Source organism: Melospiza melodia, chromosome 15, assembly GCF_035770615.1.
Source record: "Melospiza melodia melodia isolate bMelMel2 chromosome 15, bMelMel2.pri, whole genome shotgun sequence".
NCBI classification, from domain to species: domain Eukaryota; kingdom Metazoa; phylum Chordata; class Aves; order Passeriformes; family Passerellidae; genus Melospiza; species Melospiza melodia.
The window spans coordinates 10,368,388-10,393,303 of NC_086208.1; the positions used below are offsets into that span (position 1 = coordinate 10,368,388).

A 24,916-nucleotide genomic window follows, 5' to 3' on the forward strand; every position below is an offset into this window, starting at 1 on the left:
CTCACGGCGGTGTCACGATGGCGCTGAGGGGAGCGGGGTCACCGCTCCTGCCCGAGCCCCTGCCCCAGGCAGCCTTCGCTTGGCTGCTCGGGAACCCGCTCTGCTTCCAGAGTTCGTTCTCTTTAAAAAATAAAAACCTCCTCAGAAGGAGCAGATTTATTGCGCAGAGTCGCAGGAAGCAATTCTGACCGAGGCTTGGTTCCGTTTGTAACAGCCCCACCTGGTGCCTCGCCCTCAGCCCGGACAGCGGGAAAGGACCCCGGGCAGAGACGTTTGGGTCATTTGTTGGAGGATTTTTATTAATGGGAGCAAACACTTCGTGTGTTTCAGTGAAATTTATATTAGTTTGAAAAGGAACGAACAGGCTGTGTCGAGTAAACGTGACATTATAGGCGAAATCAGCCATTTTTCCAAGAGGATTCTAGTAACCATTCAAACAGAGATTAACCAATTCTCATAATTTTTACAGGCATTAAATGATTCAAACAAGAACAAAAAGGGTTTAAATGTGTCTGACAATTAAAAGCTTAAACGAAGGCATGGAAATGCTAGCAACCAAAAACTGAGAATGAATGTGGTTTATTCTACAAAAATGCATGGATGTGTTGTGTTTGGTTTTAATCTGTAATTAGTTGGATTATCTGCTTTCTCCCACATCAAAAGATTTTTATATACTTCTTTATTGCTCTAGCACCCACTTATCTTCCTTTCCTTCCTTTTTACTTCACAGTTCTGCTTCAGACACATAAAAAATATGCAGGAGCATCAGAACAAAGATCCAGGTCTTTTAAATGTTTTACATTGGTGATATTCAAAGAGAGAGAGACATTACACTGTGATGTACATCACACACTGGCTCTGGCTGTCCTTATTCACTGGTTAAGTGAAAACTGATAAAGAGAAAAAAGTCCCTGAGTCAGCATCTTGACTAGCAAAGTCAAGAAACTTTGATCTCATACTATCACAGCTCCAAATGCTATTAATTAAGTCCTGAGTAACTTTGATTTGTTCCAAAAACAGAGGTGGAGTTCTGCACATTTTCCTTCTATGACCTGTCATAAAACTCAGCTTTGATACAAAAATCAGAACAGGTCTTTCTCTCCACTTGACATGCCACAGAAGTATCTGGGTTTGCTTCATTGCTTGCTCCATAGTCATATCAAGCACATTCTGATGTTTGACAAGATGTGAGAATAGAAAGGATATTATGCAGGGGGTTGGTATCCCAGTTACAGTTTCTTGCTGTGGTACAAAGCTCCAGAATGAACTCTTGCTGGAGGCCTTCACAGGTGAGCACCTTGCACAGGAGAGTGCAAGTTTGGCCAAGTTTGGGCTGCTAGCCCTGAAGGCTCAGGGTATTGAAAATGCCAGACTATTAGCAAGGAAATGAACTCCTAATGTTTAAACCTTCCCACTGCTTCAGTATATGTAATTGAGTAGTTTAATAATATTATTATCAAAGAATGAAACGTATTTTTAGGCTATTAGCTGAGGATAAAAATAAAGATGTTTTCTAGTAGACTCTAAGTGTGGCTCTTTACATTACATTTTTCCCTCCACAGAAGCTTATCTTCCATAATTTTCTAAGACCTCTCCTCTTGCTTTCTAGAGGAAGGAGCTCATACTACAGCGTTCCCTTTACCATGAACACTGGCAAACAAACAATGTATTTTTTATGGTCAAGATTTCCAGCAACTGCTGAACTCCACAACAATTGTCTGCCTTAGGAACTGAGCCAGTGGGCTGGGAGACAGAGAGAATTATGTCTGTTCATGCCAGAGAATATTGCTTGTCTCAAATGCACCATTTCCCTCAGGCCATCACCTGGACTACCAGTTCATTCCCCAAATCTCCCCTGCCTTTCTTCAGTCACTTATTAAATCCCTGTTTCTTCAACAGCAAGCCAAATAAATCACTGTTCACTCTGAATATAGGATTGTTCATGTTTAGAGTATTTATTGTGGCAAAACAATTAATAGATTTCTTTTAAAAGATTTTTCCATGTTTAGGAACAAATGGACTCTATGTGAAGAGGGGAAAACTATCTTGTTTTGGAAAGAACACTGACTAAGGACACATGCAAAGTTCAAACATCCTTTAAATAGTTTTCTCCCAAAATGTATCATTAGTTTTGTTCAGCTTTTCTAGTTTGTAAACAACTATGTAATCAATGAAAATATATTTAGCCTACCTTTAAAAAGATGTTTCCAGTATTAAGTGATAATAATAGTAAAATCATATGCAAGACAAAAATATTAAGATCTAGCATGCTTGTCCCTTAACAAGTTCTATTCCAAAATTATATTACATATATTAATTTCAACTTTGTAAATGTTCATAATCTCAAATCTTTGAGTAGTCAGACAGTGACAAAAAATTATTAAGAAACTGGACAACCTTTCTGTATTGTGAATGCCATTCATTTCAAATGTTACTTGCTAGTAAAGTGCTGTTACAAGCAAAATGAAATTGTTAGTGTCTATCGAAAGAAGATGACATTTTAGTAATATTCAAATTGTACTTGTTTTTGGCAAATAGTTAAAAGCATAGACATGTTTGTTTAACCACCCAAAACTAATTCAGTATAAATAACATTGGTTTCAATAATTCTATGCTAAAAGGCACATACTAATGTTCCAGCAGTTCTTTCAAGTGAGCTTTTGTATGTAGAGTTTTAATTGTGCTTTTAAATAGTTACTGATTCAGTATGACCTTGAAAGTGACCTTTGTGCATGTCTAAAATACCGTCTCACAAATGAATCTCACACTCTGAAGGTGTAATTTTGTTAAGATTAAGATTATGTGTATCTATATAACTATGCTTGTTGATCTCTATAGATCTACATAGATATACACATATACATATATTCATACATACACACACATAAGGGCTTCTTCTGGAACAGCAGCAGAAAGTGCAGTCTATACTATTTTGACTTGTCTTCATAATAGAAAGTTCAGGTATGAATTGTCTTGAGATTTGTGAGATCCAAGGGATTATTTGTGATACTGCATGTGTCCCATATTACTCTCTTTCCTTACAGGCTGCTTCAAGCTCACTTCACTTCCAGAAGAGATGATTGGCAAATTATTTTCCATGTGATACTGAATAAGATGACCCACACTATCAAATATATGATCTTTGGTTCTCACCTAGTGGAAGAAGCAAAAGAATATATTTTAGGTTAGATTGTGCTTATAACCGGTTGGACATGAGGCTAACACGTTAAAATCAAAAGGCACTTAAGCCACTGAACTCACTTGAGCAGGATCATTAGGCTGTAGACAGCAATTCAGATCTATCCTTTGGCCCACAAGAAAAGTAGTGGTAAAGTGAAAAGACTGTATGTCAAACTGGGCTGATTATGCACAGGGGAAAGAAATAACCTTTTCTTTTTCTCCAAAGAAGAGAGACATTTTTCCCTAAATCCCATTGAGGATTACTTTTTTGATTTACTCTCTCCTCAAAACTGTCACTCAAGGCTGCTCTTCTCAGCAGAAGAAAGTAGAATTGAATTGACAACAAACCTTTTTGTATCCAGAAATTCATCATTAAGGATAATTTTTTTCTAGCACTAACGGTTTGCAGGATGTGTTAAGTGTATACACTAATTATCAGCACCTGGACTAACAGTATTTAAATTCCTCACTGCTACTTCCATGGTACTTCAGTGCTTTTAAGTTTTTGAACTTTCAAACCTACTGCAGCCACTGGCTATATTTAAATTAACCTGAATGGAATCAAATCACTTCCACTTGATGGAATGCAGCCATGCATTTTGATTGAAATATCTGAGCAGCACTGAAATTTCATTATATGAAATATTCATACCTTGCCCTCAGGATCCACCAAGAGTAGATGCTTTGCCTGCCCTCCCTGAAGTCCACTGAGGACATACTGACCAGGTGACGTTGTGCTTTCTCGTACCAGAAAATCCCCGTCGTTGACTAAGAGGCTCTCTGCTGCTTTCCTGTTCAATTTGCCATGGTAACAATCTTCATTCTTTAGCTGTTGCTTTATTTGTGGCAGAGCACAGAGAGCAGCTGTGTTGCTTGTGGCACTCTGCTGAACAGGTTCCGGTAACTCTAAAATTAAATGAAAGAGAATGTATTGGACACTTCACCTAAAACCTCATCCTAAAAGGATGCTAGCCAATATCTTTAATAGCTTTTAAAAAATTCAAACAATTCAGCCTTGAAGCAAACCAATCTTACAGACTGTAAGAATATGCACACATGAATGCTCATGACCCTCCAGTGCATTAGGCAAAATTATCACACCACCTCTTCCCCTACCTTAGATGGGAAAGCCTTTGGTCGCTAGGCAACAGGGATTAGAAAGAGGAATTTTTCTGACGCTGTACTGGTTTGGGGTTATATTTCTTTGTATGAAATAGTCAAATTTTCCCTGTAAAAACGAGATTTTTTTTGGCTTTTTAGCTTTATTTTTTTCCCTTAAGATCTTGTTTTTCCTTCTTCCTTAACAAGCTCTGAAGAGATTGTCACAGATCATTGGGAGAGTCATGTTGAGTGGCTCCAGCTATGTGCAGGAATGTAAGACAACATAGCCAATGTAGCCAGAAGGGAAGGATTACAGCATGATACATTTGCTGTTAAAAAACGAACAATTACCAAATGTACTAAAAAAACTGGGTGGTTTGGGATATAGCCAGTCAGACTGCAAATGATTCACAGGCAGGCAGGATTCTTCTAAGGAAAATATGAGGATACCACTTCTTCAATGGAATTGTGCAACCTAAGGCTCCTCAGGAGCTCCTTTTAGAGCATGATGCAGTCCCAAGTTGGAAATGTCTCAATGGTCAAAGATTTCTTTATTGTGTTTCCTTTATTGTCCAGTCCTTTTTCCACTTTCTTGTGTGGAGCCAACTCTGACAGAGAAAACACTCAGTGGGAAACCATAAAAGGCAAGGCTAATAAAGTATATTCAATAATGAGGACAATCAGTAGTAACTATATAATCATTTAATGGATATCCTCCACTTTGAGTCCATTAATCAAGTTTGGACATACATTTAGTTGATATGACAGATCACACAGTTTGATTTAGAAATTATTTGATGAGATTCAATGGTCAGTTTTGGAAGAACTAAGAAAAGACAGTCACAATAATCCCACTTTAACCTTGCATGCTACTGCCTGTGAAGCAAAGGCATCTGAGGTCATTTGAACCTTAGAGTGGGTAAGACCTTGAGCATACTCTTCCTTGAGGCAATGTGCAGTCCCAAGCTCCTGTCATCCTAAAGACTTGTTTTTTAATACCTGTGGCACTTCATTCATCATCATCAATGAACTACAGAAGATGAAAGGTTACTCTGCTTGTTTACCATCACTATTTCTGCTCTTTAATCCCTTTTCTCTTGAATCTAACAAGGAAAAAGAACAACCAGGATAGATTTCTTCCCCCATCTTTTCTATATTTCTTATGGGAAAGCCAAATCTTTCTGCATGCAGAGAAATGAGAAGCCCCCCTCCTCCCACGCTGAGACAGGTGTGGCATCGCAGTGGGACCTACTGGCCTGGCGCAGAGGGCTCCCAGGGCTCTGTGCTGCTGCTGCACCTCGGGCTGCACAGGCTGCAGAGTGCAGGGACTGCGTGTTGATGTAACATGGATCATCAAAGAGATCTGCTTTGTAGGCAGGTTTCAATGAGATTGTCTCTTTTATTGTCTTCTGTGATCTCTCATCGCAATTACCTGCAATTAGTATATAGTATGCACAGATTTTTCCTTCTTTTTTTTTTTTTAAACTCAGCTTTAAGTAACTGTAAAAGCTGAAATAGGAATGATATTCTTCTTTATAGCCCACTAAAGTAATTCAGAAGGAAAATAAAAATGCAAATGAACTTATTTTTCCTGATGTCTAGAAGGCATCGGGTCCAAAAGTAATTAGAATGAAGTTTTCAGAAATGTTCTGCACTGATCCAGTTCTCCTCTAATCAATGTCACTGACTGGAAAGAAAATAATACATATGCCTCTACAAAAACACAAACCATACATGTTATTTGTTGCAAAACCCTTTCCTTCCCCTCTGCACCACAAAAAGAGCTTGTGGGAAGCTGAGCAATTCTCTCTTGCTATTCTGGTGGAGAAGGGAGAGATGGAGGAGATTGGTGCTTTGAGGCTCTGCCTGGAGAGCCCAAGCCACATCTGTCAGGTTAGGATCCAAGCCTAGGAACAGGCTAACAGAATATCCCCTGCAGGGTATGAAAATAATAGCACTTCAGCTAGCCAAATAGCAGGCATATTTTTGCTCTTCAACAAACGTTTTATTCATAGATCTATTCATTCATTCTTTTATTTGTTCTCCCTCTCTTTGTAGAAACCATTTGATTCTCCTTTCCTTGAATTGGAAATAACACAAGAAACTGAAGTATCCCCTATAGACAGTGTAATGGATCACTTCAGAGCCGTGCAGGTGGGAATTCAGAAAGGACCCCATTGTGCAGTGAAAGAGAGGAGCTGAGCAAATGTGCTCAGGGCATCAGCTGTGGCAAAGTCCAGAAAGGGATGGGGGCTGATGATCTCCTGGGGTCCCTGACAGCAGACTTTGCTAAAGGCAAATTGACCCTGGGCACAAAGCTGCCTAAGGCAGGGGAAGGGCACAGCCATACCGAAGCCAGGGATGCTGGAACCAAGGGGCCAGACTCTGTTGGAAAATCCCAATGCTGATTCTTTGGATCTCATTGAGCATTTGTAGGAGAAGGGGATATACTCAGAGACTGATAAGTAATGAAGTATCTTCGTTTTTCAAATGGTATGAAGAAAGGAAACAACAAAGGAACAACAAAGAGTATGAAAAAGAATAAAAAAAAACAAAGAGCTACTGTACAGTTTCATGAGAAGTAAAATGAGTAAGTCTGCCAGCAGACATGAAGATAGATAAGTGGCCTTTAGAAAAGCTGTAAGGCTTTTTTGTCTGCCCTGCATCTAGGGAACTAAAAATGACCCTCTAAGTAGAACACTTTTCACCATTGTATTGAAAGCCAAGGGACAGCTCTTCCAGGCAGCCTGCCCTGGTTAATTCTGCATATGCATGAGAAGGAAAAGAGAGTACGTACCCACAGTTTTGTTTTCTTCTGGACAATTTTCATATATATTGATGAAGGTTGGGCTGCCTGTCTGTAGAAAAATTTTAAAATCAGTCATGTAAAGTAGTCCCCTAGGAAAACCCAGGTAACTTCAAAATGCCCATGCATTAGTTACTAGATTTACAGGTAATGAAACATGTTCTTCACCAAAAAATTCCCATCTCCTCAAATAATATTTGACACTGATACTCTTCTTTCTTTAGATGTCACGTCTGGACTCCAGTGTGAGTCTCGTAACTGCCCAGTTATGTATCTAATGTTTACTATATATACAGTATAACTCCTAGGTAAGAAAGCTCAGATTTTCTAGTAGAGGTCCCTCATCATAAAATCAACTACAGGTATCATGGTTTGAAAGAGAAATGGTTACTAAAATGTCTGAGCAGCACTGAAAGAGAAAGGGAAACAAAAAAGTAACAGCCCACAGGAAAAAGGCATTTTCATTAACATGCAGTGTAACTCCTTGCAACAGTACTGGTGAGCATCAGGTGCAAATTCTGGATATAGTAAAACATTTTTTGATTTAGAGAACTGCTGGGGAGGTGGGGACCTGATTTGCAGAGTATGGTTCATGTCAGCAAAAATAGATGGTGCAGTAGCACAGGAACACACAGCAGCCCAGGAGCAGTTGCTACCAAACACAAATAACACCTGGGAGCAGCAAGCTTTTAGACAGAACCAGCTGGATTCCAGCAGGCACATCTGAGTGTGCTCCCTCTGAGCAAAGTGGTGGTGCCTTCTTTCCTGTGTGGGGAAAGGATGGTGCTCCCAAGGCCTCACACAGCAGACTCTGAAATCTGTGCAGCCATCTGAACTTGGCTTGTTTTACTCCCTGATTGGTTTTTATTTCCCACTATGCCAGACAAGAGCCACAGATCTCTTTTGCTGATTTAACAGAGCTTCTTGAAACAATCCAAGAGTAATGAATATTGTATATATATTGCAATCAGTCAATGTTGTATGTGTAAGTTGTAGAGCATAATGGACAGGATGAAATATTTATTAGATCACAGAATAGGGAGCCAGGAGGTCCCAGATTTTGCAGATGTTCTCTCCAACAAGCCATTTAAATTGGTATCTATTTTCTTCTCGGAGCTAATGAGTGAACAAGGGAATATTACTTGGTCTCCTGAAAGTACTCTAAGGACAAACCAGTTAATATTCAGAAAGTGCTTTGGGATTCAATTATGTACTAAGCATCATTAAATCTAGCCTAAAAAAACTTTTCCCAGGATAATCAGGACCTGGTTCTGATGTTAATGCCATGCTTTAACACCACAGAAACATTTTATTATTCATTCCCATAATAGGCAGTGAGTATTTATCCCAGCAGATGCTGTACTTACTGAGCAATACTGCTTTTTGCACTGGACAGGACACTTAGCCCTTGGGTCTGTCTGCACTTTCATTCGCATGTCCAACACTCCGCCAGCGGGAGGCTCCTTCCCTGGAATTTCGTTGTAATATTCATGATGGTCCTCCCTCTCCTGTGAATTCCCAGCTGATCCATTAGCATTTGCTGCCTCACTGAAAAAAATATGGGGAGGGGGAGAAAAAAATGAAGCTTCTGATGTAATCAGTTGCTTTCTAGTGCAAGCAAACATCCCCAGTGTCTGCACAACACACAATGCACAGATCCGCCATATGGAGGCTGTAAAGGGCTTTGGGCCGGAACTTTCAGAGCTGTTTATTTTTCCAGTTACTTCTTCCTGAATTAAAAACAGTCATGACAGTTTGGGGTAAAGGGTGGTACAGTCATTTCATTAGCACCAGGCAGCCCAGATATATTTTCAAGTCAAAGAAAAGGTAAGAGGAATCCACTGAAACTTGAAGAATTTCAATGCATTGTTCATTAAGGTATCCAAAATGCTGACCATAAAACTAATTCTTATGGCTTCTTGACTGAAGTCTATAAATCTAGAGATTGCTGGGGGGCAGCCAGACTTCAAGAGAAAAATGAAAACCTCATGGCATTTAGTCAGACAAGCCTGCAACTGTGTTAGAAAATCAAATATTACTACCAAAAAAAAAAAAAAAAAAAAAAAAACTAAATAAATAAAAAAGTAGCTGTCCTCAGAGGCATTTACTCTGATTTTAATAACCACAGTCAATATTCTGGCTCAGCTTGAAGGAACACTGAATGACATGAAGGAGAGCACACAATGTTTTTTTTGAGCTAAACCAGAATGATAGTTTAAATGTACAGCTGATACACTGCAAAACAACTAGGTGCTTCCTGTACTGTCTCCGGTCCCAAAATAAAAAAAAACTCATCTCAAATCTTACTTCTCTGATTAACAAGAGTATAATTGGATAAAAGGCCATGAGCAGGAAAGAGATAAAGTTCAAGTAGTTGATTATGTGATATGCAGTGCAAGTATTTGATTATGTGATTCATAGTAGTTTGGAAGGGAGTGACTCATTCACACAGCAATATCCGACTCCTCTGCCTGAGGACCATTCTCGGAGGCTGCCTGTGGGTTATGCTCAAGGAGGAAATCTAATTACCCTCTTCCATTCCTCCCTGCTCCTATGCTGCTTGTGACATAACCTAGCAGGATTTCTTAGGAATAAAAGGCTTTTCCTCTGGTTATTTTCCCCAGGAAAAACAGACCAGTTTTAGCAGTGGAATGGCAAGAACCATCATATACATTGAAATAAATATAAACTGGAGTTGCATTTGTGCAATAAAACCAGCTCTGCTGTGATGCATTAGGCCCTGTTCCAGTGAACAGCCTGCTCAGGACTCCTGTGCTCAGGGTGCAGGTAAGCAGTGGCACAGCTTTACCTATTCATGGGAAGCAGCAGACAATCAAATTTGGTGTTACAGTAAAAAGAAGCCTGAGAAAAATAGGCATGTCTAATCTGTGAGGAGAGCCATAAATTAGAGCAAGAATTGTGTCCCCAGTGCAATGGAAGAAGGGTAATTGAAATGGGGAATTGTGGTCCAGAAACTAATCTAGGCCCTGTATTTCAGGCAATGTGCAGAGGACAGGGCTTCACACTAACATGCCAGGTGGTGGCTGCGTTTATCTCAGTTCATGAGGCTGATGTAAGTCATGCCAGGTGAAAACTGAGGCTGCTGCCAGAACATGAGCAGAAGCAGAAAGGTGAATTGAAATGGCTTTTTCCCCCACCACACACTTTCCACAGCTGCAGCAAGCTTAAACTTGGCACAGGTCAGGACTGAGCTCAGTTTCTGTGTGTGTGTGTGTGTGTGTCTGCTATTTATAGAGCTGAACTTACTTGGGCAGAGTAATTTGAACATTTGTTCAACTTGCATGACTTAAAATAAGGCTGCTTTATCTAAGGAACAATACAGCTTAATTCTGTGTTCTGCACCTGTACAAATGTCACAAAAATCAATGGAGTTCACTGGAATAAGCTAATTTTGGTATCTTATACACTGCACGTACAGGCAGGCATACATTCGATTTATCCTATGTCCAGAAAGCATATTCAAAGCATCCTACTTATGGATCACTCTTTGTAGTGTATTGTTTTCCTGAAAAGTACCAAAGAGAAGGAAACTGCCAGTTAAGTGACTGAGAATGTGCTGACCTTTCATTAGATGTAACCAGGCTAGATGGGTTCTTCAGGTACTGTCTGAACCGGAGCTCAAAGGCCTGCCCTATGGTGTTGATCACCTCCTGTGCCATCCCATTGGGACATTCCAGGATGTGGCATGCTGAAAAGAGACACCTTACTTTAATTCAGTAAATGCAGTTTATACCAGAAAGTAAAGACTCAAGCTATATTGCTTATAGAAAGGCTGTTGCCCCTTCATGGAGCCAGCAGCTAGTACAGCTCCAGTCTGACCTGCAGGTTCTCACTTCACTGCACAAAGAACATGACACTTAAAGCCTCAGCCTGCGTATTATTACCCCTATACACACAGAAAAGCCAGAAATTGTACAGAGTATTCAGCTGAGTTCAGTAACTTCCTTATTTTAAAACTCAAACAATTCCTTGTTACATACAAATAAAGCAATCATATAAACACATAACAATTGGAAACGTGTTTCAATACCTCTCTGATTAACAGGGTCTTTTGCTACATATGCCACGTAGTCTGTTGTATCCTGCAGGCAAGAAGACAACAAATGTCTTGAACATTGTAATTATGAACAACTCTACCACCACAGCACAGCAATTGCATATAGACAGGTACATTTTTAGCTTTAAAATGCATGCTTATTTCAGGGAAGAACAACCAGAGGTACTAGCAAAGTGAGCCAAGGAAAATATCAATGACACACTGGTGGCTATCAACACAGTAATTGTCCCATATTCTTTTTCCTCTAAAAAATGGACTAGACCATTTGTCATTCTTTGGGTCTTCGATAAACTGTGTATTCAATTCCAGCTCTGCATCAGGAGTAGAAACACAACTGGTGCCTCATCACTGCTGCCCCTTCCACTGCCCCCATGGAGCTCACAGCCCTTCCCATGTAACACATCAGGGCTGTGCGACTGCTGCTTTTGGCTGGGACCTTACCAGACTCACTGTAAGATAAAATAGTGCTAGCATACTGCAAAGGACAAATTTCCAATGTTCCCAATTTGTAGCAATAAGATTGAGTTTTGAAGGCATCTTAGAGAAAAGTTAAGCTTTAAAATTACGCAGAATAAAATGGGTATCTGATCTCAATTGCTCCTGCCCAATTTTAGTCTGGCTACAATCAGGTTAAATTACCCTGGATCTCAAAGCTGCTGCTGAGATCAGACAACCTCAGTATAATCAGTTTTCTGTTTCTGATTCTCTTTCTAGCCAGCACTGAAATAATCCTCTTTTTCTAGTCAAATTGAAAAGGGAACTGGAAGAGAAAAATTAACATTTCTAATGATACCACAAAAGCAAAGAGTGGCTTGATAATTCAGTGTTATAGTCAAATTGGCGAGGTAATGAATAACATTCTTTTAATTATTGAAGATGCATTTTGTTATTTTGGATCTTTAAGGTGGGACAGGGAAAATGCAATTCACAGCTTAAAGGCATGGTTCTCTTGGGGGAAGAGGCAATCAGCTGGCAGGAAACAAGGCCCCATTTGCAATATGCACAAAAACAATCATTTAATAATTCACAATGAATGACACAAGAGGCAGGTCTTAGGGCCAGCAGAACTTGTCCTAGATTTTTTTTTTCATCTCTAAAGTTAATATCACTAAAGCAAAGCAAGCTAAATATTTCTTATGTGTCTAGTGAACTCAATTTCCTTCCTTTTCCTTTCAAGTTTTTCTTAAAGTTCATAAATATTTCAGGATAGAGATTTTAAAATAAATCAGATCTAGGGAGTGACTAGAAAGTAAAGTAACTGGAGCAGCACCTGCTATTTTTTATGTCTTTTTAATGTTTATGTAGATGCCTGGATGATTTTGCTTCAAAATAAAGCCAGAATAGGCTCAATTATCAGACAGAATAGTGCTACTCCTTCACAGCCCAGAAAAACACTGAACTTCAATTAGACCCTGAATGTGGGGCAGGTGGAAAGACAGGTCCTGTGGAAACTATCTCCCATTTTAAATGTAAGCGGAATTTTGGAAAAATTACCTGAACAAGACAACAAAATTGCCCCTTATGTGAAGGGCCACTAGATTTATAGTTACCACTGATGAGCAAGACCTCTGTTTTGCATTATCCTCCCAGTGAGAAGTGTCAGCAGCTGCTCCACCAAGCCCATTTCCTGCAGCACATCTGTGCACACACATCTCTTGCTGGCCCTGCCATTAAGCACTGACCAAACCCAGCCCTGTGTAGCCTCTGAAATCTGAAGTCACTGTGCAAGACCAGTGCAGGATAATAATATAAAAAACACTAAAAAAGGTAAACAAGCCTTAGGAATTACTTATTACAGATAGATGCATTTCTTGCTTACAATAATTACAGTAAAGAGTCTGGAATAGAATAAAAACCCTCTGACTTGAAAACATCCATGACTGCATGGCAGTGACACTAGGAAGAACAACCCTGTCTGCAGTAAGAAGGTGGTTATGCCACATCTGTCTTATAGGAGCTGTTGGCTTGAGTTAAAATTAATCTAAAAATTTAGTGGTGCCAGTGCTGACAGCTTTTATGACAGGTATTGGATCACAGGGACCACTGAACTGATCAATTTCTATGTTCACATTCTTATTTTTAGATCCCCAAGTCAGAGGGCTTTTGAATGGACTGACACTCACTGATGGGCGACAGGAAAGTTAACTGTGTATCTATTAAATAGGCACTGAGTCACTATTCCACATTTCCTTTTCAATGTCAGCCCCCAGTTTTCTTGTACTACTGCTCATGATCCAGAAATGCAGTGTACTCTGTTAGTGCTTGTGGAAGGAAAGGATGAAGCAAAGTATTTGCAGGTAACAATTATGACACGAGTTCATTATACCTGCAGAAATATATTTTATAAATCAATACTTACTGGGTCACCTCCAGAAGCAAATGAGATGGACTGCATGTGATGGTTGGCAATAATCTGAAAGGCATAACAGGCTAATTAAACATGCTCTTGGGCCACACATTAGAAGACATCAGAACATATGTCTCTATAGAACAAGCAAGTAAATTCATAACAAGCCTATTTATTAATTTATGTATGTATCATTTAGGAAGGAAAGAGATAAAAAAAGGAATATTTTTGAGATTACCCATTCATGTTTACCAATGTCTAGATCCCTGAGTAATCTTCCTTAAAGGGTCTTCAGAATGAATTCAACCACCAGCTTCTAATTGTACCCAAAAGGAAGGAAAACCTCATGTCCTAATCCCTTCCCAGGATGTGCAATGGACAGGAGACCTCTGCACTACAGACAGCCCCTAAGAGCTCCTTGATGCTCAGCATGGCACCAGCTCAGTGCAGCATTCCTCAGAGCCAGTGAGCCAAAATGACCTCCCTGATGTTCCCCTGCTCCAGCTTGGAGCAAAACCTGCTGCTGGCCTGGGGTGAGATCACCCAGGGAGCAATACCAACAGCTGAGGGAGGAATTAGGTGGGCAGGACAAAGATCCTTATCATATCTGCCAAGAAGGAAGGGAGCACAGCCCAGTTCCAAGCAAACCCAGGCTCTCAGGAACACACCTCAATAGAGCATAGAGACGTTCCACAGTATAATTGATTGTACACGTGTATTATCCAGCTGTAATATAGCTTTGAATGATACCAAAGCCAAGCTCTGACTTAATACCTAGATCAATTATTTTTTCCTCCTATGACTTGTGAGAAACTACAGTCAGGACTTGTTTATTGGCACTTGACAGGCAAACACATCCAGAGAAACATTTTGCCAAGTAAATGCTCAAGGATCCCTCCCCATGGAACACACCATCATGAACAAAAATGACCTGTGTGCTTTCATTTTTAAATTCAGAGGCATCAGGTACTTCAGCTTCACCAGGCCTGCCCAGGTCTGCTAAAGGGTGCTGCATTCCCTTTGCAGGACACTTCCTTCCCTCAGAAGCCACAAATTAGGACAAAACTGTAGCATGGAGAAAAGGACCCTGAGTACATGGATCCTACCTGCTGTGTGTCAGCATTAATCAAAGTGAGGCTGCTTGTTGAAATGGTCAGCTTTATATTCATGCCAGAAAACTGAAGGTTACTTTTGCCAAGTACAGAAGACAGAAACTTCACTGGAGGCTTTGAACAAAGAAAGAAAAGAAAGAGGCTGTCAGCCCAGTCTGTGAGGGGCAGAAACATATGAAAGTCAAGGAGGTTTTATGGTATCTTATTGAAACTTTCAATGGAGCAAGGATAATGGCTTGATCAAATGCAAATAGATCTTCTAACAAACATCAGCTCTGAATGCAATACTGGTAGGAATGGGTTTTATGTCAATAATGGGGAAAAAAAACTCCAGTGAGCTAAATGTTATAGCTGGCTCAGTAATTCAGAATGTGCAGTTTTCTTTCTGAACTCTTCTTTGTTTCTGGAGGATGAAGTGTTTCTGGGTAAAGCAAGAAATTCTCTCATGTATTCCTCTTTCAGAAGCAAGTTCATTCCTCTTGAGCTCCACAGTTACAGAAGGAAATCTGTAAGTTCTGCTGGACACAACCCAACAGCAACCACTGATGTTGCCCCTCACTGCATCCCAGTTACTTTATAAAATCCATTAAACACTGCCATTTTAGTTTAATGTGTTTAAATTTTTTATATATATATAAATAAGTAGCAGATAGCATCCCAGTGAATTAGCTCCCTCTTGCACTGCAAGGGCTGGTAGAAGCAGGAACTCTGGGCAAAGCATTAATCCTGAGAAAAATAAAGTAGGCAGAGCCTCAGCCCCAAACCAAACAGGCTAAACATCCTGCTACCAGCACTTCCATGTTATCCAGGCTGAGTTCAGATGGATTAAAATGCACTAATTCCAGCATGGACTGAAGCCTGTTAGAGAATCATGTATCCAGCTTATCAAAAGCAGATATAGAAAAATAATTGCTGAGCTAAAACAGGATTTACCTTCCGCTTTTTTATAGCTCCATTTGTACCCGCCACAGCTTCGCACAGTCGGCTTATTGCTTCCCTGCAAATAAAAAACACAGCACAAACTGTTGGATCATTTCACATGCACCATCTGTAACAGAGCCAGCAACTCTGCAATTTATTGTTATCGGCCCACTTATAAACCCTTAAATCTTCTGGAAGGTCTTTCACAGTTGTTTTTCTTTCTTCTTTCCTCCCACTGTTAAAAAAAAAAAAACCCAAAAAAAAAAAACCAAAAAAACAACCAAAAGAGCTATTGAACAAAATACAGTGATTCAGCAGCCTGGTTTGGATTCTTTTTCTTCATCAAACCCATCCATTTCACCTTATGAAAATGTTTTAATTAAAAAACCCTCAAACATAACTAACCAGAAGACAAGCAACTTAATACCTTCAAAACCTTTTTTGGAAAATGGTTTATAGGCCCCTTGCATGGCAGGAGGGGCTCCTCCCTACTTAATCCTTCCTATTTAGCACAGCAGGTGCAAGCTGAGTGAGCCCAGCTGGGTTCTCTGATTGACTTTCTGGGGTTTGGGATTTCTTTTCCAATTTAAAAAAAAAAATAAAAAAATCCCAAAACAACACCTCCCCCCCCAAAAAAAACCAGAAACCCAGAATCGAAACCGAAAAACACAATAACCCCAACAGCAGTGGGGATGTATAATCACTTTCTCCAGTTCCTTTTCAGAGCTATCCATATCTTTCCATCTCTGGTAGGAATTTCCCACCCAGCCCCAGCATCTCCAGCTGCCCTGGCCCTGTCCCACAGGGGCTGGGTCTTCTCAGGCTTAGGCTCCCATATTGGGCACTCCAAGCCTCAGCCTTTCTCTTGAGGCTAAATTCAGATTTACCTTCCCAGGATGGGATTGTGTTTGGTTCTAAAGGGGAAGGGAGTTTGTTTAATTGTTTGTTTGTATTATTGAATTATTATCCAAAGAGCTAATTAGGAAACGAGCTGGTTGGGAAAGCTTGTCTGTTTCCAGATCCCAGCGTGTGTGTGGGAGGAAAACACCACTGGCCTTCACCTCCTGAGAAATATTTAGTCCAGAAGGGCTGAAAATTATCAGGAAAGCACACAATGACAAGAAGCTCCAGCCAGGTATGTCCCATGAAGCAGAGATGCCCAGTGAGGAGGAGTGTGGTCCCCCCCAGGACCCTGCCATGAGAGGGGAAGCAAAGCTAGCCCAGCATGGGTGAACCCAGAGTCAGTGCTGCCCCTGCTCAGGCCCCAGGGCTGCCACACCAGTGGGCTGTGTGCTGGAGCACTGAGGATCAGTGATACACACTGAGGGAACACTCTGATTCAATCTGGATGCTGTCACATGAAAGGAGATTTCACCCACAGCAACATATAATTAATATTTTCTGAGTGAAAACGTCAGGGAAGAAAAGGGGCCTCATTGTGGGCAACACAAGATCAGAAACCCAGCCTTTTAAACACTGACCCTTCTTAGCATTTAAAAGCAAAGTACTTCCCCCTGCACAACTGAAAATATGTTTTTTAAGAAAATTTCTGATACCCTTATTGGTTAGCTCCTGCTGTTACCAAGAGGAAGGCCAAACATGACCAAATTAAAAAAAAAAAAAAAAAGAGGAAAGCATCCTGCAGGATGATCCTGCAGATTCCAATAATCAGCTTGGAAAATGAGAACTCATCTTCTCATTCAATATTAAAGGAAATTAAAATCAGAGCCAAGACATTAAGGCTACTTGGAGCCTTAAAGTCTAGCCTTACCTAGAAAGAAAACCAGATACAGAACAAATTGGAAAAACAGGGAAGTTGTCTCTTTTGGTGAAAAGTGAGTTATTGCACATGTCAGGCAGCCCATGTGGAATCAGGAGTTGCAGGCAGAGTTGCTAGTCAGAGCCTTTTCTTGTACCAGCCAGTCTGGTGGCTGCCCACTTCACCATGCTCTGAAGCAAGTGTCCAATAAAAAGGAACCAAAAAGTAGCAAAGCATTTAATAGTTTCTATTACCTCTCTTTGGTAGGGGAAATAGTTGTACAGACATTTCTTGCTGCATGCCTCTGGGTGATTTTCTAAGTGATCTAAACACTTTACAAATGTCATCTAAACAAAACTTTACAAATATTATTTGAAAGGTGTGAAAAGCAGGAGTTTGGTAACACCTGCTGCTACAACTGAACACTTCCTAGATGCAGTCATTAAGTTATTACCACAAACTAGAAACTGCTCCACACACTAGGAAGAAAAGAAACTCTGGATGCACTCACGATAAACAGAAATGAGTGACCCATTTTTGGCATTCATAAGCCTTTAAACCAGCTTTTTGGGGTTTTTTTCAGGCCCATTCAGAAGTACAGTGCACAGGTTTCCTCTGTGTCTACAGCCTGCAGTGAAACCTGTGGCAGACCCAGCTCCTGCAGCCCACAGAGCTGCCCGTGAGGAGATGCCTGTGGGCAGCAACACTGAGCCGCTTTGTTCATTGTTCCCCCAAAACCAGAATAAAGGACGAAGGATGGGCTGATGTAAGCAAGCAAGCATGCTGTTGAGGATTTGCTTTTAAGCATCTAAGGCCCTGCCTACACCATGTAACAGAAAGGGATTATGTGGCTCAACAAAGTTGAAATTAATCTTCCAAACAAAGCCAGCCTTCTTCCAGCAGCCCTCCCTGGCTGCACATTTCAGACACCCTTCACCCCTCACTGCCTGATCATTTTCGAGTATATAAGTTAATGCCCTAGTCCAAGATACAGAACCTCTTTTCCCAGAAATGCCCAAATTTGATGACTAATAATCAGCTTGATTTAACAGAAATGTGTAAGAGGAAAAGAGCTGAATGGCTGGACAAGAGAAGCACACAATAGGGTCCAGCAAAGGCAGGACCTGCCACAGCACATGGGTGACAACCCAAACACATCTTGTATCCAGAGCAGCAAGCACAGGCTAACCATTGCAAAAAAAAAAAAAAAAAAAACAAAAAACCAAAAGATACAAAGATCCTCTAGCAGAAGAACCTGTCACATTTATTATTATTTTTTGGTGTTACTTTGTAACCTATATGGAGTTTGAGATCACAGACTTCTGCAAAATGGGAGGAATGTCCCTAAGAACAAGTGGGGTCATGGGCAGGCAACAGCAGAGAGGTGGAAAACTCGCAGTGGAATCTCCTGTGCCAACCTCCCCACCCCACAGCCATGGAGGGTAGAAGCACCTCAGTGCCCACCCTTCTCCTGCTGTGCTGGGGTCATTTGGCCACACAGCACCTCTGCATCCCATGGTCATTCACAGCACCAGAGAGGACACTGTCTGCCTTCCCTGACCATGTGCCTGCCAAGCAACTGAAAATGTAAATCCAGCAAGAAGCAGACAGTAAATTCTCCATGTTCTCCTTTGGATTCCTCACTGCACTTTGGCAAACATGAGTTTGTTCATCTTTCCAAATGTAAATAATATCTTCAATTTTAGATACCATGAGGTATCTAAAAAGCATGCACATACACATAAATGAAGGCAGGCTGCAGACATAACTAGAGACCCTTTCTACATCACTTTAAAACAGAAGATGCCTCTTTGTTTAGTGAAATGCCATCCAAGTAAAAATATTTTTTACCCCAATTCAAATAACAGGCATGGTTAAAATGGGGTAATTTCCAGCAGCTCCTTGGTTGGTGCATTGTGCATGTGTCTATAAACTTCCTCCCCCGAGAGAACAATAGGGGAATAATCAATGTTATCTTTGCTCCAGTCAGCTTGTCATCGATCGGACTTTAAAGTCTGCATGTGTGAGCTCAGCACTTCAGCATTCGGTTTGCAAACAGTTGAAGTTTTGAATTTCTCATGCACAAAAGAGCCCCTTAAGGTCAGCAGTGGCTTTTTTTTTTTAGGTGATGGAAATATTTCCATTGTTAAGTTTTGACACAGTTCTGCTTAACAAAACCTTACTATCTAGCCCAAATTTAAGTTGGCAAGCTCTTGTCACGCAGTAATTCATATTCATTATTTCCCTGACAAACCAGCCAAAGCTCTGCTCTGTTAGCACAGCAGCACACACACCTCTTGCAAACAGGAGATAACCTCGCCCTCTGGCTGAGCTGCGAAGAACACAGTGCCCTGGGCTGGGTGTATTACATGGCTCTTCTTGGTCTGTAAAGGACCTGCCTGAGGGAGGTATATTGGTATCTCAGGCACCTCTTCATACACACATGCAGGAACTGGGTGAGTGTGTGCTTGTACCAGTTGTACATGTCAACAACTGCTGGTTTTGAATATAAAACAAACAGGACAACTTTCAAGTGAAGTCTATAGGCATTGAAGGACTCATGTTTTTCAGTTTCTTTCAGCTGTTAAGTCTGGGAGCCAACAGGTATAAATGTAACACTAATCCCTTCACGTTGCTTTCCTTTCTCCATGAATTTTTGGATACAAACTTGAGGAAGCAAAACAGCATCTGAAAATCTCTCTCCAGCAGGAAGGAAGAGCTGGGCAGGTACAGGAAGCCTCAACCACACTCCTGGCATCCTCAGTATGAACTATGCCAGAAAAGCAGATGAGAGGAACATGCCTAAGGCAAGGTGAAGATAACCTGCAGCCACCCACCCCCCAAAAAGCTGAGTGGCTGCTAAGGCTGCCTGGTGGACCATGAGCACATCACAGCACCAAACAGCACTCAGAGCTGGATAGAAGGTGATTGTTTTGAGAACTCAAACACTCCTGCACTGCCAGACTTACAAGAATAAATGTAAAAATAAAAATGTGCTTTTCTATTTCTGACAGGACATTTCAGCCACCCCACAGGCATAGGGGTACTAACAATCTACCCCCAGAAACTGGCAGTAACCTGCAACAGAAGTTGCAAAGTTCTCAAAAGACCACAAAATATTTCACGTTTTAACCACATCCCCAGTTGTATCTAAGAATGAAACATTAATCCTTCTCTGATTTGCAGCCTGAAAACTTAGGCTTGCAGTACAGATGGAAACAGCTGTATTTCAACATGTTTTCCTTGTGACTCCATTTCCAGTTGAGGCTGGTCTTGGTGCAGATGGGGTCAAGCGATGTCAAACATCTGATAAAAATTCCTTAGATGACATTGCTGGATTGAGGGACAGATGGCACTTTCTGCACCAGGGGGGAAGCAGCAGATGCAGACTGCTGACAGAGAGACCCATGAGGGTCCTGGCCCTGCACCCTGGCCATGGCAGCCCAGGCCCAGCAGCACCAGTGCATGTCCCCCTGCCTTGGAGAGCCGTGCAGGCAGCGCTGAGCCACGTGCAGGGCCCAGCTGCTGCTGGTGCCCAGCTGGCTGCGGACGTCTGCTCTGTGCTGCCACTGCAGGGGGAGGCTCTGAGCAAGAGCTGGGAGAGAAATTACGTCTGTGCCTGAAACAATTCATTTTCCAATGCAAATAGCCTATTGTAATGATCAAATAATTCAAATCATCACTTAGGAAAAGACAAAACAAAACATGCAAACTCCTATTCAGAATTGTCTCCGAGCTTGGCACGCACCCTCAGCTTTACACAAAAATTAGCACTCAGGCTTTTCATTCTTGGGCTGAATCTCAGGTTTACACCACCTACCTGGTGACTTGTGTTCGTGTGCCAAAGTCCAGGGATCTCATCGACTGCAGCACCTCAATACAGCCCATGTACTATGGAAAACAGAGAAAAGGGAGGACTGTTAATATCTGGTACACAAGTAAGAGGAGGATCTCAGGAGGAAGTAAATGTGATTATTGTCCACTAAGTTTATGCAGAACCACAGTCTAAATGGAAAATCAAATCAGCCATCCTAAAGCTGCTTCCTAAATAGATCTTGTTTTACAAAAAGTGTAGAGAAGGGCAATAAAGATACCAATGGCTTAAACACCATAGCACTAAAAAAAAAAAAAAAAAAAAAAAAAAAAAAAAAAAAAAAAAAAAAAGCAAAGCACTATGGGAACACAAAATCCAATTATTCCTTTTTTTTCCATTTCTGCTTACTCTCACTTATTAGCCTGTGACACTGAACTGGGAGGAATACATGAGGAAATACTGGAGAGAACAGAGTCCTCAGGAGCAGAGAGGCTCTGGAAGCCCCTCGAGACCAATGCACTCAGAGCCCCCATGCAGAAGAGCTGAGTGTCCCTTCAGAGAGAAGGAGGCATTACAGGCCACAAAGAAAACCACTGGCTCCACGCTGCTACATCTGATGACAAACAACCTCTGCACAAGATGAAGGATGTGAAGTTGCAATTCCAGCTCATAGCAACAGCTCTTAAGAGCCTACACTAACAACTGACCTGCTTTAAATGAAAGGCTGACTGCCACACTTCTGTTGTATGGGACAGAGCTGGGGCTTTTTCTATTCTCAATTGGGATTTGTATAAGACTAATTCCCAGAAATATCAATGATGTGATGGCATATCCCCAACCATATCTTACTAATCCTTCAGCATTTCTATGGATGTCAATCTCTCTGTTGTTGAAGCAGTCTGATCTCTTCATTTCAACGGGCTGGCACAGGTCTGGGTCTCTCATTTTTCCTCTTGGGACCATCCTGCAGTGCTCACACAGAGCCCAAGGGCTGCAGTCACAGCATGCCTGTGCAGATCTCTCCTGCAGAAAGCCAAAGCCTCTGGGACACAGAGACAACTTGGAAAACCCAGGCAGGGTCATGCATGCTCTGTGCTTTGTCTGAAGGGATGGAGGAGGCATTCTGTGTCAGAAAAAGGTACCATATTTAGTTCCTCTGCCTCACTTTGCCTGTAAATCAATTTTTCTGCTGGGCCATCCAGAGAGGGGTGGGTTTAGGTATCTGTTTCAGCTTTGGAGACTTTCAGAAATGAGTGTGTGAAAAAGAGAATGTTATATGTGCAGTCAGGGATTCCACAACAATTGTATTATCCCTATTTTGCTTTCTTTCCAATAGCAATGTAACCCTTGGGAGAACTCCAGAATTAGGTCAGAGACCTGGAAGGACATCAATAAGAATCTGAAAGGTTGGCAGAACTGCTTCCCTAATGAACATTTAATGACTTTGAGAGCTATCTGCCTTGTTAAAGATATTCCTGCTTAACAGGAACAAAGCAAATGTGGAAAATATGTCTAGAGCCTCAGCTTGTAGCACAGCAACGACCTCTGATCCTACAGTATAAGGTCAAGCATCCTGTAAGCTGGTTGGCTGCTCCTCTATCCTTGAAAAAAAAATAATTTAGAGAAGTAGGTGAGTCATATGCTGACAAGTGAGTCCCCATTGCATCCTGAACAGATGCGTGGGAAGCTACTCTAAGCAAAGATGAAAAATCAATATTAGGTTTTTGCATAAGTGACCCTGAGTGAAGCTGAACTTATCAATGATTCACAAAAGACCTTTTTTTTTTTTCCCTTTAAAAGCCTGAGTAGGGAAGTGCATTAACATGGCACCTCACTGCATCTCTCATTTATTTCAGCTGTCACTGGTTATCTGAACTGGCACAGTTGGAAATGGCTGAACACTCACATCACAGGCACAGAGAACCAGCAGAGCCTTGGGCAGGGGGACAATGTGGGGCTGGGGCAGAGCAAGTCAGGGTCACAGAGCCTGGGAGAAGCCCATGGAGCACACAAAAGGACAACGGAATAGCAGAAGCCTATTCAAGAAAACAAAAGACACTCTCCAAGGAGGAAAAAAAATTAACAATCAACAAAAATATTAACCCCTCCATAGCAAAATATGAGTAGCAGCACAATCAATGCATGAAAAGAAGGGGAAGGCAGCAGAGAAGGACAATGTTTGTCTCAGAGACTTCTGCACCCACACTCCAGCTCAGGTGGTGCCCCCACTCTCCGTCCTGTACACCCCAAACAGCACCTCCCAGGAAAACTAAAATGGGATTCTCTGGTGATGCAGGGCCAAGGCCAGCTCCATCCTTCCTGCTGCAAGGAAGGGTAAGCTAAAGCTTGAGCAACCACAGGTGCCTGGGAGAGGAAGCCACAGCAGCCCACAGCTCTTGCTCCAGTGCAAGCTGTTCACCAGGTGCTGTTGTGAAAACCAGGTCCAAAGGGGGTGTACAGGGAGGGATGTTCATCTTCTGAAGCCCACAGAGAGGCAAGACCCCCTTCACTGAGCTGCTGGGCAAGCTGGGGGAAGCTGGACACAGGCCCAAGGGTGCACTAACCTGCCTGGGGCAACAAGCACAGACGTTACTGCAGAATTCAGCCACCTACAGAAAAACAGGACACCAACAGTGAAACAAGCCAAGTGCTGAAGATCTGACATGGCTAATGAAAGAGGATGCTGAACCCACTGTTCTGTCAGCAGCAGGATGGAGAGCTCTTGCCAAGACAAGCAGCAGCTCTTAGGAAGGAAAGGAAAGACTCACTGGCCCCTGCTGGAAAGGGAAGGGCCCCGCTAATGGCAACGTGTGCAGAGATATCCCGTCTGCCTGCAAAGGGCTGTGAGAGCACTGGCACCAGGACTGCTTTGTCCCTTGGTGTTTGAGTACAGAGGGTGTTCTGGGGCTGGCTTGCATTTCCCCACACCACTAGGAGAGAACAGCAGTTACTGAAGATGCACACACCTTTCCACATCTATTGACATAAGATGACAGAAAGTGCCTGCAAACAGGATGAGGGACTGCGTGGGAGGAGATGAGAAGGCACCAGGCAGGGCCCATGTGAATAAGCAGCACATGGCAGGACAATGCAGAGTGCCAGGCTCAGGAACCTGTTGTGAGATTTCTCTGCTTTCACCCTAGCAGGAAGGTAGTGTTGCCTTCCCTCCATGGACAACAGAAGCCAGCCAGGGATGTGGGGACAGAGCAAAGCATGATTACTGGAGTTTTGGTAGGGAAGCTTTTTCAGCACTTCCTTAGATGCTCCCTGTGGTAGCCTTGGGGTTAGAAAGCCACTGTGTCCACTGGAAAGCAGAGACCACCAGGGCTCCCCTGGCAGTGGCTCTGCTCCTGCTAGCACACAGACTGCACTGTGCCAGCCAGCTCAGTGCTCATCCTGCCTCTCACAGCAGGGTTTACTGTGCTGGGCTAAGTGCTCTGTAACTCTGTAAGCAGCCACTAGTCAGGCAGCTAATGGAGAACTTTGGCCCAGGTTTGCACCCTGCAGGACATTCAACTGGCTCATTCCTCAGCCTGAACCTCGCTGGTTTCCTCCAGCAAACACCAACCCCATCCAGATCCAAAAGCAAAGGCAGCAGAACCTCTGCCATCCCCAGCACGGGAAGCAGAGGCCAAGGCACCCCCCAGCACACCACTGCAGACGTGGGTGGTACCCCCAGGGCACCTGTGAGACAGCACAAAATCCAGGCAGAACCAGCTGGAAAACACACGAGATACCTTCAAGGATCAAAGGAGCCCATTAAAGATCATTAAACACAAACCCACAAACCTAGCCTAA

At 42.1% G+C, this 24,916-nt stretch overlaps 1 protein-coding gene across 2 annotated transcripts in view; it reads right to left on the reverse strand.

The window, feature by feature from the left end:
- Nucleotides 1-277: 277 nt before the first annotated feature.
- SHC4 (SHC adaptor protein 4) overlaps nucleotides 278-24,916 on the reverse strand; it is a 28,962-nt gene continuing 4,323 nt past the window's right edge. Inside the window, exons 2-12 of one of the 2 annotated variants that reach the window (XM_063169745.1) lie at nucleotides 21,125-21,195; nucleotides 15,558-15,621; nucleotides 14,619-14,738; nucleotides 13,525-13,578; nucleotides 11,139-11,190; nucleotides 10,670-10,796; nucleotides 8,455-8,635; nucleotides 7,079-7,139; nucleotides 5,534-5,713; nucleotides 3,833-4,086; nucleotides 278-3,153 (exon numbers count right to left, since the gene is read on the reverse strand). In XM_063169745.1, the coding sequence (XP_063025815.1) occupies nucleotides 2,998-3,153; nucleotides 3,833-4,086; nucleotides 5,534-5,713; nucleotides 7,079-7,139; nucleotides 8,455-8,635; nucleotides 10,670-10,796; nucleotides 11,139-11,190; nucleotides 13,525-13,578; nucleotides 14,619-14,738; nucleotides 15,558-15,621; nucleotides 21,125-21,195 (1,320 nt within the window). In that variant the 3' untranslated portion in view covers nucleotides 278-2,997. The remainder of the gene's footprint in view (nucleotides 3,154-3,832; nucleotides 4,087-5,533; nucleotides 5,714-7,078; nucleotides 7,140-8,454; nucleotides 8,636-10,669; nucleotides 10,797-11,138; nucleotides 11,191-13,524; nucleotides 13,579-14,618; nucleotides 14,739-15,557; nucleotides 15,622-21,124; nucleotides 21,196-24,916) is intronic. The other variant, XM_063169746.1, reaches the window with a different exon arrangement.